Source organism: Vombatus ursinus, unplaced genomic scaffold (genome assembly GCF_900497805.2).
Source record: "Vombatus ursinus unplaced genomic scaffold, bare-nosed wombat genome assembly UNPS02009770.1, whole genome shotgun sequence".
NCBI lineage: Eukaryota > Metazoa > Chordata > Mammalia > Diprotodontia > Vombatidae > Vombatus > Vombatus ursinus.
The window spans coordinates 7,886,323-7,904,530 of NW_020949548.1; the positions used below are offsets into that span (position 1 = coordinate 7,886,323).

An 18,208-nucleotide genomic window follows, 5' to 3' on the forward strand; every position below is an offset into this window, starting at 1 on the left:
TCACATTAGTCTCAACCATCCATATCATGTTATTTGATCTAAAAGTTTAATCAAATACAAATGTAGACCATTTGTTTTTTCCACAAAGTAGCCAAAGCTTTATAAGGCCTCACGGGAGAAGGGAAACTGTATTCCTCGAATTCAGAGTCACCCCTACATGATCCCCAAAGCCAGGGTCTTGCCAGTGCTGCTGGGATGGCTGCAGAATTGACATGTAACAGAAAACAGGGGATAGAACTCATGTCCCAGCTTCATTATTGGCATCTAATCCCTGCCAGGGCTCTCTGCACCTCTGTAATATGCACCAGGTCTCTCCTCTGCTGTTTATGAGGGTCCTAGCATATAACTGGCACACTGGGTCAATTTATTTTGGTCCAATTATTTACATGCCTTGAGTTTTTCAAATGAGCTTAGCTGACTTTGAAGTGCTTCAGCCATCTGTGAACTTTAGAAAAACTATTTTTAATGCCCAATGAATGGTGAAAAGTTAATTATAATAACTTTAAAAGTACAATGTGGGAATATTTTTGTATTTGTTAGATGTGGAAAATTCACAAGGAAGGAAAGTGCTTCTTGTTAGTTCTAATTGTGTCTGAGTACCCAATTTTGCTAGGGAGTTCATTTATGATTTGTTCAATTTCTCTAGAATTGTGTTTCCTCTCCTGTTAATCTGGGCAATTTATATTTTTGTAAATATACATCCATTTCATTGAGATTGTCGTTTTTAATGGCATATAGTTGGGCAAAATAGCTCCTAGTAATTGCCTAAATTTCATCTTCATTGGTTACATTCCCTATTTTGAATCTGAAATGTTTCTGGGATTGTTGGGGGTAAGGAGGGGGGCTGGTTAAGGAAAAGACAATGTTAGTAGCAATACCAAAAAAAACAAAACAAAACACAAACAAACAAACCATAAAGCATCAAGGTGATACGGTTTACAGTTAAGTCACTAAACTAGGTATTTCTACCTGGGGGAATGGGAAAGGGCAGAAGGCAATAGGAGAGGGAAAGGGATCAAACTAACCTCCTTCCATTTCATTTCATCCTGCAAGCTGACAACTATCTTAACATGCCTGCCTCCTTCCTTCCGTGCCGAGCATTCACCAGCGTCATCCAGCAACATGTCTGCGAATGGAAAACACCGACAGCCTCTTTTAGCCACACACGGACAGCGAAGCTGGATTCCTGGCACCGCCATGATGGCGGCAACAGAATAAATCAGATGGTCCAAAGGAGGACATGGGACACGAACCAACAGAAACCAGTGAGAGGACCAAAGAAATCAAAAGGCTGGTCAAGCACGTCGTTGAGCAGAGAAAGGTTAAACCAAAAACAGTCACAGCAGCCTCATGGGGAAAAAAATAATAAATTAAATTAATTAAAAAGCATAAGCCTTTGTATGTGGAACAGGAAAAATACAGATCAATATTATTGATCTTTCCGCCAGCCTGGAATCAATTTTTAAAGTGGGAACATCATACAAAGCTATGACCCCAGTGACAAGTCATCATTCTTCATACACAGCATTCATCTTGCAGGTCAGCATTTGAAAATGGTTCAGAACACAGTTCAGCACAGGGCAGAAGCTAAGCTTGGAGCTAGAAGAGTTTGGGGCAAAAATTAAAGCCAAGCATGATGACATTCTGAAGGCTGGGCTCATGTCAATAGCCAACACACACAGATGTTCACACACTCACCGACACCCATGCACTCACACACCCAACACCTTGTGTCTTTTATTTCATTATGATCTTTTTAGCTCAGGGCTCCCTGAGGCAACTGGGCTGACTGCAGGCCCCATCTTGCCGGCTGGCCCTGTGGCTTCACTCACCCAGACTGGTTGACTCAGTGAGGTTAAGGCTGTGTTGAGAGAGGCCCAAGGACTGCCTCGGGGAAGACGAGATGGACACCTGCGATGGAGCCCGGCTGCAGCTGCCACCATGGTTCTCAGATTTGAGCCTGTCATTCTCGGCTTTTAATTTCTCGATTTCACTCTACAAAGAATCAAAGGGAGAGATTCCTGCTAGACGCATCTAACCTGGGCATCTGCAGGAAAGGCTTGAAAAACCTCCACAAACTGCTCCTTCCTCTTTTTACAAATAGGCACATTCCCATTGGACTTTGCTATCCACGTGTGCCTTAGGGCACCATCATCTGTCACCCACTTGTTGAAATTCTTGGCAAAGGCCCAGGGGGTACCAAAAAGCACCTAACAAACATTTTAGAGATTTAAGAGCCTTTCTAATACTTTGCTTGCTTCAATACTTTAAGGCTCTGTAGTATCTTGGTGGGGAAACCCCTCTCTGATGATAAAGCCCACACCCTTATAACTTAGTAAATGTCTTTGAGAGTCAGAGTGGCCCCAGAATTCATTCCCCTACACCAATCTGATGACTCTCTCTGAACTTAGCTAGCCTGGTCCTTACACATCTCATTCCCATACTTCAAGCACTAGTTCTAGGATAAAATGCCTTCCTAACGCAAGAGAAAAAAAACAAAAACAAAAACAAACAACCCCAATTCTACATTCCAGTCTTATTCATTATTCTCCTTGAAGTAGTTTTTGTTCCAGCCAAACTTATCTTAGTTCTTTCTCACACATAAGGTTCTATCTCCCACCTCTATGCCTTTGCACTGGCTGTGCCCCAAGTCTAGAATGCATTCCTCTCCCCACCTCTACCTCTTAAAATCCCGAGCTTCCCTTAAAACTCACTTCGAATTCTATCTTCTCTATGAATTGTCTCCTAAACCCCACAGCTGCTAATGGTTCCCCCTTCCTATTTATGATTTATATACTTATATAAGTATATATTATTTCTGCCTGATAGAACGTAAGCTCTTTGGGGGCAGGGACTGTTTCATTTCTGTCTTTATAGCTCCAGTGCTTGGCAAATGCCTGGCACATAGTAGGAGCTTAACAAATGCTTACTGATTGACTGATTGGTTGGCCCTATGAGAATGTGCTTTCTATGGACATAGCTTTTAAGATGGTCACCTTCACACTACTATGAAGCACTCAAGTTGAAGGTTTTTAGCCTATAACACTGGTCCTTCCATCTAAGTACCTCCAGAGAAAGAACTGATGAGTCTGAATGTAGGTTGATGCATACTTTCTTTAAAACTTTCTTTATTATTGTTTTTTTTTGGTCTGCATTTTATTTTTTGCAACATGGTTAAATGGAAATGTTTTGCATGACTGCATATGTATAATCTATATCAAATTGTTTGCCTTTTCAAGGAAGGGAAAAGGGAGAGAGAGAATTTGGAGTTCAAAATTTTTTTTAAAAATGTTAAAAAATTTTGTTTACATGTAATTGAGAAAAATTTTAAATTAAATATAAATTTTAAAAACTTAATGTTGCTGACTGTTTACCTTCTCTCTTTTCTACCTCCCCCCCCATGGGGTATTATCTGGGCAAAGTCTGAAGCATTATATACTAAATAAGATACTCTTTCAGAGGCACACCCACTAATGGTTCCCCAGTCAGGCTCATAGAAATGGGCCAGGGAGGGAAGGACTCCATGCAAACCAGTACAATCTCGGCGCAGTCTCTTGGGACATCTATCTTGAAAGTCGCTGCAGATTCCGTGAGGCACACTGCCCACCACCCTTCTTTACCTGCATTCTGTTCATGGCCTCTCGGAGCTGGTCGAGCTGGTGGGCTGAGCTGAGAGCTTCTAGGCGGATATCAGTGAGCTTCATCTCCTTGTCTCTCAGCTCATTGCGTAACTGCATCACCGTCTCTGCCTCACTATCTGTACATTCTGAAATGCTGGGGAAAAGCCAAAAATGATTAATGAGACCGCTTGCAAAGGTAACTTTGAGCTAGCCAATTTATCTCAATGGATTTGCAACTCAAACCAACAGTAAATGAGGAAAAAATGGATGATGCACGAAGCGTGCTTTGCAAACCTTAAAACACTATGTCAATGTCAATAATCATCATCTCTTATCTTTATCATTCATATTTCCTGCATGTTAACTATGTGGACCATCTTTCAATTGTTTTCTGAAGGGGGAGATTAGGAAAGTGGGCTAATAACAACAATAACAAATTTAGGTAGCATTTGAGGTTTGCGAAATACTTTATGCATATTATCTCATTTTATCTTCACAACTCTGTGAGGGAAGCGCCATAGAGAGGATCATCACTGTTTACACATGGGAAACCTGAGGCTAGAGATGATAAGTGAATTGTTCAAGGTCAGGCAACTTCTAAGGGTCTGGGGTGGTATGTGAACCTGGGTGGTCGTCCTCGCTCCACGTCTAAAACCTAGTCGACTTCAGCATGTGGCCTCCCCGTGTGCTGGGAAGGCATTGGCTAGCCCAGGCGGCAAACATTCTTGACATTTCCCATATTTGAGGGCTTCAACAAGCAGGATGTGCTGCTGAGCACCCCTGAGTAGCACTCAAACAACCCATATAAAGTGAGGAACTGCATCCTCGGGAATTCAATGGCCTCAGTGCGTTCACACTGGTGGGCCTCTCCAGTGACTCAGTGCGGTGCAGAAATCTGAAGTCCAATCAAAGAGGGAGGTTTTCCGTTTATTCTAAAGAGTGGATACGTACGACTAAGTAGTACAAGGGAAATTTCTATTTTCCAAAATTAAAAGAAAAACTTGAGTGAATGCAGAGGTAGGGAGCAAAGTGCAACTCTTTTTACGTGCAAGTCCCCTTGTTTTTCCTTTCCTGAGAAGTTAAAAGAATGATTTCCAGGCTGCACCACCTCATTTCTTTCCCACCTTCCAGTCTGAAACTATTTTATGGAAGAAACTTCTTTTCAGGAGAGTTGTAGTCCAATGACTCTAACTGTGAAATGAGACTCAGAAAGAGAATCCATAAACCTTAGAGAAGTTTAGCTGGGAGAAGATTTCCCCCTATGCCTTCCATAAGTGAATGGGGATTTAGTAAGTCACAACTCTGATGTAAACAAGGAAACTGTAGTGGGACCCTTTCTGGTTCCTGCTTGCCCCTAGGATAAAATATAACCTCTTCTGTTTGGCATTTAAAGGTTTTTACTACTTGGTGCCTTACCTTTCCAACCTTAATTATGCTTTGATTCCTTTTCCTGCACTCTACAGTAGAGTCAAAGTGGGGCCATCTTGCTACTCTTCACACGTCATTCCATATCTCTTATCTCAAGAACACCCTTCTGCCTCACCTCTGCCTTTTAGAATTGCTTGTTTCCTTTAAGGTGCAGCTCCAGCTTTCACAAGAGGGGTGTCACATCCCCAAGACTGTTCCTCCAACCCTAACTCATGTAATTAACAAGATGCTCTACTCCATAATACCTTTTAGGAGGAAAGGGAAAGGGAGAGAAGAGATAAGTTTTTATATAGAGCCTACTGTATGCCAGGCACAGGGATAAATGTTTTGTTTTGTTTTACTTTTTACAAATACCTCATTTGTTCCTCACAACAACCTTGGAAGATAGGTGCTATTATTATCCCAATTTTATAGTTGAGGAAATTGAGGCAAACAGGTTAAGTGCCTTGCCCTGGGTCCCACAGCTAGTAAGCATGTGAGGCCTGATTTGAACTCAGTTCTTCCTGACTCCAGGCCCAAAGGTCTATCCATTGGGAACCAGCTGCCTCTGCCTTTTTCAAGGCAGAATGATTGAGTTATAGAATCAATCAATCAACCAAATCAAAAGTATAAACTAGTAGTGAACAAATCTTTAATTAATTTGAAGGAAATGAGGTGCTTCAGTCATTTGGAAGTAATCAGATTATGACTTAGAGAAAATGTTTTGGGATTGGTTGGAAGAATTAGACATACCTTTGGGCCTGTTTCTAAGAAGGGGTCTGAAGAGAAAGGTAGTCAAGTTTTAAGAGTACCTTGAGAAGGCAGATCCTTTACGCCTATACAAGAAGGCAGTAAGGAAGTGGGGGAGAGAGTGACCCTAGAGCTAGTATCATACTCCCCACTGCCCAAGACTTTTTGAACTTTGAAAAAGGTCAGAAGATTTAGACCTCTCAGGGAGCTGGTGCATCAGTGGTACAAGCATCAAATAAGACACTAAGAAAAGCCAATTTCAGGAAATGTGACCATTTGTAGGGCAGGGAGAAGTATGGTTATGGATTCTACAAAGGGAGCAAATCTCAGAGCCTAGCAAAGAGCTATGCTTCTGTGAAACTTCATCAGACCTTCATGAAGGTAGCTCCATCTAACCAGGAGCTGTGAGGCTAGCCCCTCTAAGCTTGAGTCCACTTTCCCCTGGACTCTGTATGTACTTGTGGAAGAGTATTTCTCAGACTTTTGGGGAAATGTTTTTGTACCAACTGGTCTTATTATACCACATTAGTGAATACCTCTTTCTAAAAGCTAATTAAGTCTGGTTGTCTATGAATGGGGAGTACACCTGGTGGTGGGAGGGGCTCATGAGTGATATTATGAGAAAGCATTTGACCTCTTAGAACCCTTGACCCTTAGACCCTACTGCTTGGAGGAGAGCAGTAGTCATCCATACTCTGTGAACCTGGCCTGCCAATGATCATGGGAGTTTATCGTCAAGAATAGTATCATGTGTCCATCAACTGGGGAATAGCTGAACAAGTTGTGGTATATGATTGTAATGGAACACTATTGTGTTATAAGAAATGATGAGCAGGCTGATTTCTGAAAAACCTGGAAAGACTTAAACAAACTGATGCAAAGTGAGTAAGACCAGGAGGACATTGTACACAGTAACAGTAACATTATACAATGACCAACTGTGAATAACTTAGCTATTACCAGCAATACAATGATATAAGACAATTCCAAAGGACTCATGATGAAAAATCTTATCCGCATCCAAAGAAAGAATTGCTGGGAGTCTGAATGCAGATCGAAACATATTATTTTTCCCTTTTTTCATGATTTTTTTTCCCTTTTGGTCTGTGTCTTCTTTTATAACATGACTAATACGGAAATGTGTTTTGCATGACTGCACACGTATAACCTATATCAAATTGCTTACTGCCTCAGGGAGGGGGGAGATGAGAGAGGGAGAGAGAAAATCTGGAACTCAAATTTTAAAAGAAATGAATGTTAAAAATTGTCTTTATGTGTAATTAGGGAATAAAATAAAATATTATTTAAAGGTGAAAAAAATAAAGATAACTGGATAGTTAAAAAAAAAAAAAAGAACAGCACCATGGCAAAATTGGGTATTTAGAACTTGGGTTGCCTTTTTTTCTTACAAAATTTTGTATCCTAGACCAGGGGTGGGGAACTGGCAGCCTCGAGATCATATGTGGCCCTCTAGGTCCTCAAGTATGGCTCTTTGACTGAACCCAAACTTCACAGAATAAATCCTTTTATGGGGATTCAGATACAGGGCCACACTTGAGGACCTAGAGGGCCACATGTAGTCTCAGGGGTGCCAGTTCCCCACCTCTGTGCCTAGGCCATAAAGACTTAACCACAATCAAACATAGTTGGTTTGGGAGACTTGTAGGTGATTGTCTTAAGAACTGTCTTATTTGTGGGATAAGCAGTTTCCTGATGTAATTGGAATCTCTGGCATTTAAGAGAGAGTGGATGCTAGGGGGCTACATACTACCTACTACATGAACCTTTTTCTAATCCCTCCCACTCCTCCCTAGTCTGCTTCCCAAAATTACTTTGCATTCATTTTGTATATATTCTCTATGTACTTATTTATCTATATATTGACTCCCCTGATGATCCTTCAAATCAAGAGCTGTTTCATGTTTGTCTTTGTATCACTAAGTCTGAAAATACAAATGCTTAATAAAGGCTTTTTGACCAACTGACAGCTTATCTGTTCATCCATAAATAGGGATGCCTACAGATAGACCCCTGGCATGTGAGCAGAGTGTGGGATCACAAAAAGCGGTGATGAATTCAATTGCTCAAAAGGTAGTTCTATGAATTTAAATGATCCCAGCCGTGGAGGGGGACCCGAGGCAAGAAGTTTTACTGTTTCTTGGAATGAAGACAGAAGAAACTCAAGTTCAGCAAAGTTACAAAGCTGAAGTTGATTATCTCCAAGAGAGATGTTAAGCATGTGGCTGCTATGAAAATGAGCCAGCAAGTTGGCTTTCAAAGTATTGTATACTGGGTTTGTGGCCAAAACCTGAGCCGTACAACTGGTGGAGGGTGGGGGATTCTTTAATTGCCAAAGGAAAACCATTTATAAAATTGTCAAAAGTGATATGATGATGTTGGAGGGGGGCAGGAAGAAAGAGAAGAAAAAAATGAACTGCAGAACAGCTACATTCTGTTATTTTCCCCTCAACTTCATTTTCTGGTTTCTTAAACCTAAACTATTTATTGCAACATGGAACTTGAAAGACGGCACAAAAATATTTCATTTATAGAGCACTCAGGATTAAGGCAAGACTTTCATTTTCTCAACAAACATAAGCCTATCAAAGGTTTATCTATCCCTGTCAGGTATGGTGTGAAGACCACATTGGATGCAGAGTCAAAGTCCTAGTACCAATTGTGTCACTAAGAGCAAAGAACAAGCTGGGTCCCCTCTCTGAGTCTCAGTCTCCTCATCTGTAAAATAATAATAATACCCTTACAACCTAAGCTTGTGAGGAAATAACTTTTCAAGACTTAAGGCATGATATAATGGTGAGATGATGATCCATTGGGGAACCTTGATCTAGAAAGTTGGAAGAGACCTCAGAGGACATTTAATTAGTTGAATCCTCTAATTTTGCAGATAAAGGACCCGAGGTTCAGAACTGTTGCTAGAGGTAGAAAGCATTAGAGGCAGAATGTGAACCCAGGTCTTCCTGACTCCAGAGCTAGTGCTCTTCCAAGGGGTGAGAGTTCATCAAAGTCAAATCTAAGGATTAGTAGGCACTTATTTAATGTTTATCGAATTGAATAAAAACAAAAAAAAATAATGACAAAGTTGAATATTTATAATTGAGGTAACCTTTTTTTTTCCTCACAAAGCCTTGCACATTTTCCAAACAACAGTCAGGTACTTAAAGGCTCAACTATAATCAAGCTTATTTGGTTTGGGACAAATATTGTACAAATGGTTTCCTTTTTGTGATGAGCAGTTTCCTGATTTAATTGGAACCATCTGGCATTAAAGCCCTTCATAACCATGGCCCCTTCCTACTTTTCCCATTTTCTTACACCTTACTCCCATCTACATACTCTATGATGCAGCGACACAGGCCTCCTTGCTGTTCCTCAAACACCATGCTCCCTCTCCCAACTCCACATCTTTTTACTGGTTGGCCCCCATCCCTAGAATGCTCTTTCCCTTTCACCTCTGCCTACTGACTTCCCCAGCTTCCTTCAAAATGCAGCTCCAATCCCACCTTCTGCAGGTCCTTCCTGGTGCCCACAGCTGCTAATGCTTCCCCCACTCACTTTGCCTTTGTCTGTTCTCTATATATCTTGTATGTATCTTCTTACTTGCATGTTGTTTTCCCCCATTAGAATATCGAAGGCATGAAACCACCCCACTCTCTCCGACACACACTCCTTTTTTTGGGTCCTCAATACTCAGCACAGTGCCTGGTACTTAGTATGCCCTTAATAAATGCTTATTGATTGGCTGACTGAATCTGCAGTATATAAGCATTCCCTTGTGATACTCTAGTAGTCCAAACGTTCTCAATCTTTTCTGTGTCATGGATGCCTTTGACAGTCTGATAAAGTCAATGGATCCATTCCCAGAATAATGTGTTTAAATTTATGAAATAAAACACATAGGATTAAAAGGGAGCTAATTATACTAAGGGCAGCTAGGTGGTGCAGTGTGGATGGAGTGCTGGGACTGAAGTCAGGAAGGCTCATCTTCCTGAGTTCAAATCTGGCCTCAGACACTTACTAGCTGTGTGATCCTGGACACATAATTGAAACCCTGTTTGCCTCAGTTTCCTCATATGTAAAATGAGCTGGAGAATGAAATGGCAAACCACTCCAGTATCTTTCACAAGAAAACCTCAAATGGGGTCATGAAGAGCCAGACATGACTGGAAACAACTGAACAACAACAAAGTATACTGGAAATACAGTTATCAAAATATTAAAAACAAAAGTTCACAGACTCTAGTTTAAAAATTCCTGCTCTAGTCTGTGACAGATCATTTAGGCTCCAGTTTACTGTTGGGGAATCTTGTTTTAGTTCCTATTCTAATTGAATGGTTTGCCATCGACCTCACAACCAACAAGGCATTTAATTGCTCTCTAATTCATTGAAATTTTTTTACCCTTAGTCAATACAAAATTTCAATCAACATCAGCAGGGAATATGTCCTACTCAATGTTTAGCAAGTAGAAGGCACTATACTGGCAGCCCTTGGCTAAGCAATGGCAAAAAACCTGGAAGAGAGAAAAAGTATGTCTCCCCATCCTCACTTAGATACTCAGCAAACATCTAAAGTCAAGTCACATCAACTAAAATTTATTAAGCTCCTGCTACGTGCCAGGCACTGTACCAAGATCTAGAGGAAGAGAAGGAAAGTAAAGTCATCCCCACCAGGACATACACTATTCCTACGAAAAGGTTACTCACTTACATAAAGGACTACAAGGAGAGTAAAGCCTTCCAATGTATGGCTTAAGAAAAAAAAGTTTGCCATGAATCTTAGCCAAGTTTTAACTAAGAAAGGCTTTTTAAATCATCCAATTTCTTTTCCTAACTAGTGTCAGTTTATTCATTCCAGCCCATTTTCTAATGTTATGCTTTGAAGCTATGGCTGATGACTGCCTCTCAAGGGTGGGGACTCATTTCTACCTTCCCACAGTTGGCATCCCTTCCTTGCCAAGAAGGTGGGTGTTTCCTGTCACAGCCCCTGATTTCCTTACTTTGGTTTTATCCCTGAACTCCCTTGAATTTCTTTATTTTTCACATTCTTACAAATCTTTCAATGTTAGAAGTGAGCATTTGCTACGCACCCAGCCTTTGGAAAATCAGACCAAAGACAAACATCTCCAGATTCTATGGACACTGTGGAACGTAAGAAAAGGGCTTTGCCAACCTCGCCCAATCCCAATAGGGAAAGTGGTTTTTGAAAAAGAATTCTTTCTTACAGTCTCTAGTTGCTCTCCGTATGTATCATAATCCCAGCTAGACAGTATGCTGCTCTGGGGTGGAGTCCTATTATCTAATTCTTTCCCTCTAAGACTCCCAATACAGGATCCTGAACACAATACTAACTAAATAAATATCTGTTAAATGAATGTGTGAATAGTGACGACCTGCCAGGTCTATATTAGGGGCAGATTTACAAACTTCAGCCTGTTAATTGGAAGCATCTGAAGGTTTTCAGGGTATTACCCTATCAATGAAGTTATTATTCCCACATTTTCCAGACACTCAGATTAACTAATCAACAAGTATTCACTCCCTCCCTTCCTCTAGAGCTTAGCACAATGCCTGACACATAGTAGAAACTTAATAAATATTTGTTGATGTGACTTGACTTCAGATGTTTGCTAAGCATCTAAGTGCAGGCCTTTGTACCAAGTGTCATATTGCATATGAAGGTAAAAAAGATAGGACCTCTGCTTTCAAGGAACCTAGAATCCTAGTAGAAAAACAGCATGCTGTATATCAAAAGGCAACTAACAACATGAGACATTATGTAGTAATAAGATCAAAAGCAGATGCCCATGGATTGAGGAATGCCTAAATCAGCTGTGGTACTTGACTATACCACATTCAAATGGGTCATTGGGCTGTAAGAAATGACAAAAATGATGAATACTGAGAAGCATGGAAAGACTTCAATGAACAGATGCAAAGTGAAGGAAAAATAACCAGGAAAACAATTTAAACAATGACTTCAAAAATGAAAAGGGGAAAAAGCAACAACCAAAAAACATGAATGGTGAATTATAAAGACCAAGCTTGGCTCCAAAGAAGAAATATGAGAAGATACTCCTCTCTCTGCATCTTTGCAAAGGTTGGGTGACTTATGGGTGTGGAATATTGTATATAGCGTCATACTTTTTGAATATATTGGCTGGTTTTGCTGAATTTCCCCCCTCATTTTAATTCTTTGTGATGGTCTTTCTGGTGGAGGAGGGGAGACATGCATTGGGAAATGTAGGTGATTTTAAAGAAAGATACTAATAAAATTTTTTTAAAAAATCATAAGATATCAGACTTAGAATTGGAAGGGATATCAGAGATCATCTAGTTGATTCCTCTTTTTTTAGATGAAGAAACTGAGGTCCAGAAAAAGGAAGTGACTTACTGTTTGTCATAGGCACAAAACTGTAAGGTAATGATTTGAACCCAGGTTCTCTAACTCCAAATCCAACCATTTATCCACTACCCCATCCTACCACTCCTTTTATGAGGATAAATAGGATGTCATACTTCCAAAGCAAAATTCCCTATTTAGTCTAAATTGTCCATTGTCTTGACCCTATACTTTGCATGGCCTATTGAAGCATTATCTTACTATAAGAAACCACCATTAATAACTACAAAAAAGGAAAAAGAAAAGAAAATGTACTATACAATGCCCGTCTAACTTTTCTTCTTTCAAACTTCCCTATTTCTTTGAGAGTACCATCATTCCCTTAGTCATCCAGGTTCACAACCAGAGTCATCTCCCACTCTTCCCTCTCCCTTATCCCTATTATCTAATCTCTTATGAAGTCTTGTCAATGCTACCTTTACCTCTACAACTTTTTTTTCATTCTCACAACCACCACTTTGGATCAGGTCCTCATCAACTCTCACTTGGATTGTTATAATAGCCTCCTAAATGTTATCCCTGCTTCCAGTCTCTTTCCTCTTCCATCCAATATATACATAGCTACCAAAATAACCTTCCAGGTCCAATGATGTCATTCCCCTGCTCAAACATCTTTATTGGCTCCCTACTGCCTTCAGGTTAAATTACAATGCTCCTCCAACCTACTATTTACAACCCATTGAAATCTGGTTTCAGTCTACCTTTCTAGGCATATGGCATATTACTCCCTTTCGTGCTGTCCAAATTCTAACCTAAGGGGCCTACAGCTGTTCTCCCAATTTGGCATTCTCTTTCCTGCTTTCTTTGCCTTCACACAGGCTGTTACCCTTTGGCTCTTCAATGCATTCCTTTCTCATGTACCTTAAAATCCTCAGCTTCCTTAAGGCTCAGTCCAGGTATCCTTTCCTTTGGAATACCTCTCCTTTCCTATTCTCTCTTTCCTGAAATGTTAGTCTATTGATTTATTTGCTTTTGTATGATACTGTTCAGTAGAATGTAGATTCAGTAGAACAGGGATTATTTTTCATCGTTGTCTTTCTATTCCCAGTACCTAGGACAGTGCCTTTCACATAGTAGTGAAGGAATGCTTTCTGGACTAGAATTGGATTTGGGGGATTTCAAAGTTTTTTAGTCTAATTTGAATCGCTGCTCAAAATCCCCCTTTTCCAATGCCTTGGTAAGTCATTACTATTCCAATGAACGATGCCAAGAATTTAAAAAAAAGAACAATTCATGTTCCCTCTAAGAATGAGTAATCTAACTGAACAAGACCTCCAGGCCACATGAGTAAGCAACATTAAATAATAATCAGAGTTCTAATCCTAACATTACTTTACATTTAGATCATGCTTTGTACTTTTCCTTTTTGTGGCTTGAATAAAAAAAATTATTGTTGCCTTTGTTTTTTTTTTTTTTACAACAGTCATTTCTGTGATCCCTCCCTGTCCTTGTTTGTCCCTTATTATAACCAAAAAAAAAAAAAGCCTAGTTAAGCAAACTGAAAACAAAGAGTGCTTTATGCTTTTCAAAATTATCATACCTGATTCTAATATAACCCATTGATACCTCAGGGCATCATAGGGGAAGAATTATTATCCCCAGCTATTAAATGAGGAAACTGAGGCACAGAAAAGTTACATGACTTGCCCAAAGTCATTCAGCTAGGCAGCAAGAGAGCTGGGATTCCAACTCAGGTCTCCTGGCTTTCAGCCTAGTGTCACTGATCCTGATGTGTTAGGGCAAAAACAGCTTTCAAAGAAGTGGTATTGCCTGGAATAGTTTTAAAGGTTTGGTGGCAAAGATAGTGCAGAATGGAATAATAACAGCGCTCCTAGTTGCAATTGTTTTTTTTTTTCTATATCATTGTTTCAAAGAAACAAAGATAACGTCACGCTGCTTTTCCCAAAAGGTTTTAAAATTATAGGCTGAACTTACAGAGAGTTTGAATGAGAATTCCTCAGCAGTGGCGTTGAGCCCGCAGAGCCATTGTGTGGCAACTTTGGTGAGGAAGGCAAAGAAGAATCTGTCATCTCCTCAATGTCTGAATGGGAGGAAGCTGACTTAGGGGACTTCTTCTTCCCGAAAGCTTGCTTGAAGGAACTGCGTAACTGAAAAGATACACTGGTAAGCATGGAAGGAATCCAAAGGAATGCCCATCCATACTTTGCCAGGGCAGAAAGACAGACATGCAGACTCTTGAAGGCAAGTGGCAACCAAATGGCCCACTCTTTCCAAGGAGAAAGGTCACCAAAGACTTTTCCCTTTTGATAGGGCTGTAAGGGAGAGGCAGGAATCAGAAACCATTGAAAGGACGGAACCTGGGGAGAGCATTCCATGCCTACTCTTTTGTTTGAATCTACAGGTAGAAACAGCAAGACAGGATGTGGCTCAGCAGATAGAGGGATGTTTGGGTGATGAGGTTACAATAGCAACAAAGCGATATGCTTAGACATGGTGATGGATGCCAAGGATGTTAGTCATATGGATGGATGGGTTAGCTTGGTATTTGATGTTTTCAAGTTTGTCTTGCTTACCTCATTGACCTGCCAGAGGAAGCGCAAGCAAAAATTGGGAAGGGGAAGGAAAAAAGACAATTTTTAACAGATAAAGCCAGTGAATGGGGAAAGCTTTGGACTTTTCAGACATAACATGACCAATAAACACCACACAAAGAGCAGGTAAGTCTAACTGATATGGCCAAAGCATGAGTATTTGGGAATACCAGAGGCTTTCTCCATCACAGAAGTGAGGGAATAGAACTTTTGGCCTCCGTGTAGTCCAAATTCTTTCATATTCTCCCTGGCTGGCTGGAAAGTTCCTCACATCTTTTGCAAGGCAATTGAAAAGAACAGAATTCTGTTATTCTTTTACCTCCTTTTATCTTTGCCCTTCGTCGGTATTATGTCTACTCAAAAACACCAAATCAGTTCCACTCTTGGTTGGATATTTTCATCTTTGAATTACTGTATTTTTTTGGAGTCATTCCCTTTTTCTAAAATCATCTCCTTTTACAAAGAATTTAGCCTAGACACAGTGGGTGTCCAGTAAATACTTGTATGGTTGAATACAAGTTCTAAAACAGAAAAATGGCTCCCAGACTACGAAGACTTTCATCACCCATGCTTAACCACCCAGAGGCTACAGAACTTTTTTAAAGTTCCCCAGGTCTGATATTTTTCTTTCTACTCCATACTTTGTGGTCATTTCATGATTTGCTGGAATCTCTTAAGAGTTGACTGGAAACAGTAAAACTCAAACCTACCCACCTGAGATCCTATCATTCTCTCTAAAATAAAAGATTTGTGGGGAAGGAGGTTGAAATTGTTGGACAAAATTATTTTTGGATGCATGTGAATTGATAATATCTATGTTCTCCTAGTCTCTCAATATTATGCTTAACCAAGAGTTGCTTTTAAGTTAAATAGACCTTAGGTCTTAGTTACTGGAGGGGGGAAATACATATACTTATATATTTACATATATACACATATATATATAGTTTATGTCCTTCTTAGAAAAAACATTTCTCTCTTCATTTTGATAACTAATCAAAGCATTTAGCACAGTAGAACCTGACAAATATTTATTGATTGATTAACTAATCATGTTATGCTTAACTCACAAAATGGTTGCCAAAAAGCCATTTGTTATTTTAAAGTTACTTAACAATTTGGATAAGGGAATTGGGCTTTTTAGTTGCTTGCAACCAGCAAAGGTATATCATGACTAAAATGTCCACCCTCTTTCCCATTTAATTAGACCTTGCCACCCATCCAGGATAATGTAAAATGATTGAGAAGTGTATGGGATGAATGACAATTTCTAGAACATTAAGCAGACCATGATGATAACATGACAATGTTACCCCTCTGCCTGGAAGATGGAGACAGGTTCAGAAAAACACAAGACACCCGTTATTCGGAGAAGAAAGGAAACCCAGAGCACTCAAGGTTCCCCCAGTTCTGACTGTGCCATCTCATTGGATGCCAACAGTGGAACCAAGAAAACAGGAGAAAGATTGAGATTTCTCTCCCCGGAAAAGAGGAGGGGAATGAGTATAACATTTTATCCTTTGGAGGGTCATCATCACTGATTATACTGCTGTAATGGAAAAAAAAATTCAAGCACATCTTCTGAAGGTATAAAAACATGACTAATACCACAGCAGGAGATAATTTAATTAAACCTGCCATTTCATAACCAGGACCCTTCACATCCTCTTCTGAACTACTCACTGACTGAGAACAATGTTCTACTTTGAGAAATGTAAATATTTCTCTTGTAAGAAGGGAGATTAGGGGCATTCAAAAGGAAGACTGATTTGCCTCCAATTTTGCTCCAATAAAGTATACTTATGAAAAACAGGCCACTAATACCAGTGAGCACCATCCAAAGAAAATGTTAGCTCTGGAATCCAGAACCTCATGCACAATACAACACAAGAAACACGGGACATTTATGAAATGGAAGGTATGCATTTCACAGCCTAATGGAACAGAAAAATTCTAAGGTAATGGTTACTTCAGAAATTCTATGATCACACCATTGACCTGAAGAAACCACTGTGTAGCTAAAAATTTGTTAGCTAATTATTTTTCTGTGTTATATTACTAAAAGACTAGTTTCTATAGCAGTTAAGAACCAGTCTAGGGTTTATCCCACTCGCATTCATGTTTGTCTCGTATTCAGTCCTAATGAATCTATTCATGGAATCACAGATTAAGAGCTGGAAAGGACCTTAAAGATCATCTAGTCCCACACCCTCAGTTTGCAGGTGAGCCACAGACAGGGTAAGTAACTTGCTCAAGGTCATGCCTAGAGTAATCAGCAGAACCAGGGCTCAAACCCAGGTCTTCTCATTTTAAATATGTTGCTCTTTGGGAGTTTCTCATCAATATTGTTCAATTGTATTTACCCAATTCTTCCTCTTCTTTTTCTTTGAATCACTCTCTATGTTGCTCCCCACACTAGAATGACTGGTAGCACTGTTGATGCTGGAGACGCTATCTGAAGAGTGTTGTCTTCGGATACGGAGGTCGGTAGTCTGTGAAGTCCCATTGCCTGCATACAAAAGGAGAAACTGCTGACTTAATTGATGCTTTGGGAATTAGTTGTCAGACACACATATTCTTATATTACCGGTGCTTAATTTAGAAGGACTGACTCTTTTTTTTGTATCAGCACCTGTTAGTAATTGGACATAGAACTTCAAAAAAGCACTCTGCTTAATAAGATGAGATGTGATGTTGCATCCCCTTCCCCATACTCAACCCAAAGACGTTAGAATTTTCTCTTTTGAAAGGTGAAGCACAGAGAGAATGTTCCCCCCAAATTCTTTCCAAATTAGAGGGACAAATTAAACTCTTTATAAATAAACTACGGAAATATATGACCAATGTCTTATTCCTTGAGGTTGAAATTTTTCAAGCCACAGCAACATTGACTATAAGCAATTAGTTAAGCTTATAGGATCACAGATTTAGATCTGAAATCAAGACGAGATTCCTACTCAGCACAAGCAATCGTTCCTATGTAGATAGTGGGAAGCCATAAGGGAACCCAATATGGCATCAGACTATAATAATTAATAATAATGATAGTAGTTGTCATGGTAGTTGTAACAACAAAAATAACAACTGACATTTATATAGTGCTTTAAGGTCTTAGAAATGGTTTCCTACTTGATCCTCACAAAAATTCAGTGAGGTAGAGACTACAGGTCACTGCATCATACATAGACTAAAGCCAGAAGGGACCTTAGAGGTCATGTAGTCCAACCTTCTCATTTGAAGAAACTTGAGATCCAGGCAGATTAAATGACTTGTCCAAGGTCTCAAAGGCAGCAAATGACAGAGCCAGGATCCGAACTCAGGTCCTCTGACTCAGAATCCAGCACTCACCTTTGCCACTTGGTGGAATGGCCAAAATTTATTAAATCAATCATTTTATAAAGGTGTCAAATAGTCTGAGTAAGTGATTTTGATACATTGGCTCAACCTCTTTTCATAATCT

At 39.8% G+C, this 18,208-nt stretch overlaps 1 protein-coding gene across 4 annotated transcripts in view; it reads right to left on the minus strand.

Moving 5' to 3' along the window:
• Positions 1 to 18,208, minus strand: part of NAV2 (neuron navigator 2) — a 457,081-nt gene that overhangs the window by 22,847 nt on the left and 416,026 nt on the right. For 3 of the 4 annotated variants that reach the window (XM_027852625.1, XM_027852624.1, XM_027852627.1), the window contains 5 exons: positions 17,112 to 17,257; positions 14,132 to 14,304; positions 3,621 to 3,774; positions 1,833 to 1,995; positions 1,026 to 1,126 (listed from right to left, as the gene is read on the minus strand). In XM_027852625.1, coding sequence (XP_027708426.1) covers positions 1,026 to 1,126; positions 1,833 to 1,995; positions 3,621 to 3,774; positions 14,132 to 14,304; positions 17,112 to 17,257 — 737 coding nt within the window. Of the gene's footprint in view, positions 1 to 1,025; positions 1,127 to 1,832; positions 1,996 to 3,620; positions 3,775 to 14,131; positions 14,305 to 14,730; positions 14,740 to 17,111; positions 17,258 to 18,208 lie in introns of all 4 variants that reach the window. The other variant, XM_027852626.1, reaches the window with a different exon arrangement.